Source organism: Vigna radiata, chromosome 10 (genome assembly GCF_000741045.1).
Source record: "Vigna radiata var. radiata cultivar VC1973A chromosome 10, Vradiata_ver6, whole genome shotgun sequence".
Classification (NCBI taxonomy): Eukaryota; Viridiplantae; Streptophyta; class Magnoliopsida; order Fabales; family Fabaceae; genus Vigna; species Vigna radiata.
Window position 1 is genome coordinate 2,080,846 of NC_028360.1, and position 4,936 is coordinate 2,085,781.

At 32.5% G+C, this 4,936-nt stretch overlaps 1 protein-coding gene across 1 annotated transcript in view; it reads left to right on the forward strand.

The window, feature by feature from the left end:
• The window catches only part of LOC106774672, a 7,089-nt gene extending 2,960 nt beyond the window's left edge, over window positions 1-4,129 (forward strand). Inside the window, exons 2-6 of the mRNA XM_014661718.2 lie at window positions 93-341; window positions 466-648; window positions 1,223-1,498; window positions 1,702-1,989; window positions 2,296-4,129. Of these exons, the coding sequence (XP_014517204.1) occupies window positions 93-341; window positions 466-648; window positions 1,223-1,498; window positions 1,702-1,989; window positions 2,296-3,926 (2,627 nt within the window). The 3' untranslated portion in view covers window positions 3,927-4,129. The remainder of the gene's footprint in view (window positions 1-92; window positions 342-465; window positions 649-1,222; window positions 1,499-1,701; window positions 1,990-2,295) is intronic.
• The last annotated feature ends 807 nt before the right edge of the window (window positions 4,130-4,936 follow it).

Below are 4,936 nucleotides of genomic sequence, written 5' to 3' on the forward strand. Positions count from 1 at the left end.
ATATATATATATATATATATATATATATATATATACTTGTTAGGGAAATGATATCATATTATTTGATATTATTATTTTCTATGTACTTGTAGGGAATGATGAGCCATCTTCAAGTCAAAAGGCAGAAGAAAAGAGTGGGAAAAAAGATGAAACGATTGATGAAAAGTTGAAGAATTTGGAAGGCACGTTTAAGAACTTGAAGGCCAATTTTTCCACGCTGAAGAAAAACGAAGAACTACGAACAAAGTTAACGGAACTGGAAAATTTCCTTCAGAACTTCAACTCTAAGCTCGCAGAAGATGCATCAATGAAGGAGATGAATCAAGACTTCACTGGAGCAGGTGCTTCTCGGAAAAATAATCATTAATTCATATTTGGTGAAAAAAAAATTATTTTCTTAAAATTGTTTATAGAAATCCTGCTACACCTATCACATTGATTTTCATATTCTATTTGTGTTCATAGGAACTGATAAGCCATCTTCAGGCCAATTGACAAAAGACAACAAGAGCATAGTAGAAGAAGTTAAAAGTTCATCTGAGATTGCCGAGCCTTCGCAAGATTCCGATCAAAGTGAAACAAAAAGTTCAGAGCTACCAAGACAAAAATCAACGGATAAATCACTAGATCAAGACTTGAAAGCCACTGGTAAGAACATCAACTTCTTTTATATAGAGAGGGGGTTGACAATAAAGTCTCTTATTATCATAATATGTGATATATTATTTATTTAAAATTTACTGAAAAGTAGAAGATTACACGTGAAATTTCATCTAGGAAATAAAACTCTCAATTTTTTATTGTTTCCAATATATTCTAACCAATAATGTGAGTGTTCAAAAGATGACGTGAGAGATAATTGTTTATATATTTATATGTTAAGGGTCATCATGGATTTTTAAAAATTTAAATTTGTAATTCAAATAAATTTTAAAAAGACTAATTTCATTTATTTTTTGATTTATTTATATTAAGTTAAATCAATATTAAATTTATATTGTCAGTTATATTAAATCCAATATGAGATGGGTACAATAGACATGAGATGAGATGGACCCCTCAGCTTGACATATGGACATAGGTTTTCTCGAAGCATATCTAAAAGAGAAAAACAAAAGCTCCTTATAAAGTAAAATCAGCTTATATATAAATTATTTTGTGGTAATGTAGAAATTAATTTAAATTTTGTATATTTATACCTTTATTTTATTTTTGCTCATAGGTATTGAAATGCCACCTTCAAGTCAAGAGACACAAGACGAGAAGAGTATTGCAGAAATAGATAGAACGATTGAAGAAAAGTTTGAAAGTTTTATGTCCAAGCTAGACAAAATAAAGGGGATGTCTTCCAAAGAAAATGAAGAACTTAGGAAAAAATTAGAAGAAATGGAAGATCTTCTTCGAAAATTCAATTCTAATCAAAGTGAAACAAAAAATTTAGAGCTGCCTACTCAAATAGAAAGGGATGAGTCGGTGGACAAAGGCTTCAAAGCCACTGGTAAGAAAATCAGTTTTCTTTTATTTATGTATCTGACAGAGAGGAATTGAGAATAAAGTTTCTAACGTAATCTACAATATATTCTTTATTATTGGTTAAAAATTGTTAAAAACTGTAAAATTATGTGTTCAATCTATATAAACAATGTTCTTGCATTTTTATCTGTTATGACTTGAAATTCCATATTTTATTTGTGCTCATAGGTGTGGATAAACCAGCTTCAAACCAAGAGCCAAAAGACGAAAATTTTCAGGAAAAATATGTACCCATTGATGAAAAGTTGGAGAGTTTGAAGGTGGAACTGGACAACATGAAGGCCAAGTTTTCCCCAGCCAAGGAAAACGAAGAAATGAGTAAAACGTTAAGAACCCTAGAAGATCTTCTTCAAAGCATTGATATTCCTGCAGAAGATGCAAACCCACCTGAAACAAAAGGTTCAGAGCTAACAAGCCAAATATCAAGGGGAGAGTCGGAGAATCAAGTCCTTAAAGGTATTTGTATAAACATCAGTGTCATATAAATAGTAATGTCCATGGTTTTAGGTTATTGTTGCGATTGCGATTTTTATCTTAATCCTTTATACAGTGAAACGTTGCCATGAAATGTAATTGCAAAACTTTCATCGTTTGACATGATGAAAAACTAGAGAAAAATATGACTACAATCACGACACAACATATTAAAATAGCTTGAAAAGCTGACATTTTTCAATTATACTTGTTGTTTCAGTCCGTAATTTGATCATACATAAAATCTCTTCTCATTCGATGCCTGTAATTTGTAATCTGTGCTTGTAGGTGTTGATAAGCCATCTTCAAGCCAAGACGTACAAGACAAGGAGAGTGTGGAAAAAGACGTATCAGATGATGAAAAAGTGGAGAGTTTGAATGTCAAGCGTAAAGATTCCAAGGAGGAGGTGGTAGAAAAGGTGGTGAATGCCATTAACAAAAAGATCAAGAAATCAACTAAAAAGCTTGGTGATAGTGAAATTAAAATACAACCTAATGAATCATTAGAAAAAGGAAAAACATCAAAAACATACCCCAAACTGTCTTTAAGCCGAGACGATAAGACTTTGGAGCTAGTCTTGAAAAGGTTTCAAGCCAGTTATGATGCCCTTAATTCTCATTCAAAAGTTTGCTGTTTGTCTCTCTCAATTTTCCCAGAAAATGTTGTTATAATGAAAAGACAAATAATTTACTGGTGGATTGGAGAGGGGTTTGTAAAAAGGTCAACAGAGAAAACATCTGAAGAAGAAGGTGAGAATGTTTTCAACGAGCTTCTGAATTCTAATCTGATTGTACCACATGGTTCAGGCAAGTGTCCTGTTGTCAATAAATTCAAAATTAATCCTTGGATCCGCCACATGTTGGTATCATCTGTTCTGGGAGAAAATAAACAACCCTTTGGATTTTATTCACAAATAACAACCTCTTCCCACCGCAATCATGCTGATTATGGTTGCCTAGTACTTGACCGACAAAATGTTGAAATAGGTGGTCACTTTGATTGGAAATCTGTCCATTCGAGAAGTGTTTTCAATCTTGGTGCAAGATATCTTACTATTGAACCTCGATGGATGGCTAAAATGAAGAAGTTGGTGGTGCTTCAGCTTGGTCGTTGGCAAGAGTCTCCTGAACATCACATTGAAGTTGCTGGTACAGAATTCATGACAGCCACAAAGGCTCAAAAGCATCTGAAATATCTCAGCCTTCGTGGTATATCAAGAATATCAGCTTTGCCACCCTCTATTGCTCAACTTGTTAGCCTAGAAATTCTTGACCTCAAGGCTTGTCACAATCTCGAAACCTTACCTAATGAAATTACTTCATTGAAAAAGCTCACACACTTGGATGTGTCACAGTGCTACTTGTTGGAGAGTATGCCAAAGGGGATTGGGAAGCTCACTGAGCTCCAAGTACTCAAGGGATTTGTAGTAGGCAGTTCCAAAGAGACTCTTACAATATCTGATCTTGCAAACTTTAAAAAGTTGAAACGATTGAGCATACACATTGGAAGTGAGGCTGTGATCCAAAAAGAGTTTGAAAGCCTGAGAAACTCAGAAGTTAAATGTCTCAAAATATCATGGGGCGCGTCATCTTACACCAAGTACAAAGATATTGATATCGTTCTCCCAATAGGTTTGGAAAAGTTAAACCTTGAAGGCTTTCCTAGTGAGAAAACTCCAACATGGTTGAAGCTTAACCTCCTACCTTCTGATTTGAAGAGACTATACATAATAGGAGGAAAACTCAGCAGCATAGAAGAGGAAAAAAGCATTAAAAGAAATTGTAAGGTGGAGATCTTGCGTCTGAAATACCTAAAGAATCTTCAAATTGATATTGACCATATCATAAAGTTGTTTCCTTCACTGAAGTATGCCGAGGTGAAAAAATTCAAAGAGCCTAGCCATGAATGGAGCATTTGATGGTAAAAGTACACCCATTTCATAAATGTTCAATGTATTTTATTTTAAGGGAAATTTAGTTCACCCGAATATTTATTTGTACATATATATGATTCCAACCATGTATATTTGTTCGGTGTGCTCCAAGTCAGAGTGATGAAAAAGTTCAGAAAAAGATATATATAAGTTCTGTGGTAGGTTAGTGATTATTGTAACTGAACTTATGTTGTGTCTCTGATGCATTGATATTGCTACTTCTTATTTTCTTTGATATCTCTTAATCTTTTTTATTTTTTAGATTGAATTGATCAATTATATGTCAGTTCTAGCGGCATCTCATTGTCTCGACATGTCATAATTAAAACAAACACTTACGAAACAATTTCTGATCTGAAAATAGAGGACACTTGCGTGTCATGAACTAAAAATATGGGATTGAATTTAGACCATCCTGCATATCTCATTCATACAATGAAGTCAACAATATTTCTTGACATATTTATAAATGTCATAACTCTTATAACAACGCGGGTGTAATTGTGTCTAACATTGAAATTTACTCTAACAAAAATATAAAAGAAAAACTATTATTGAGAGAAAAACATGTACAACATAATAACTTTCTCAATGTTTCAGTAAAACCAAAGCAGCTATTCATATTAGAAAATTTACTTTAGCTACTTTTTGACCTCTTTTTTTAGCCTTGATTTTAAACTGCTTGAATAGGCCTTGCATGCCTCCTGCATTTTACTCTCTAAATCTTCATCTTCTTTTTCTTCGAAAAGAATTCGACCACAGCGATTGCTACTAAACACCCAGGCAGAAAAAAGTTAGCACATTAAAAGAAAAAAAATATATAAATGTAATGAATGATATAACATGATTGAAACTTTAAAACATAATTACTACGGATAAAACTTTCAACCATGTTTCATACAGTGTATATATATATATATATATATATATATATATATATATATATATATATATATATATATATATATATATATATATATATATATATATATATG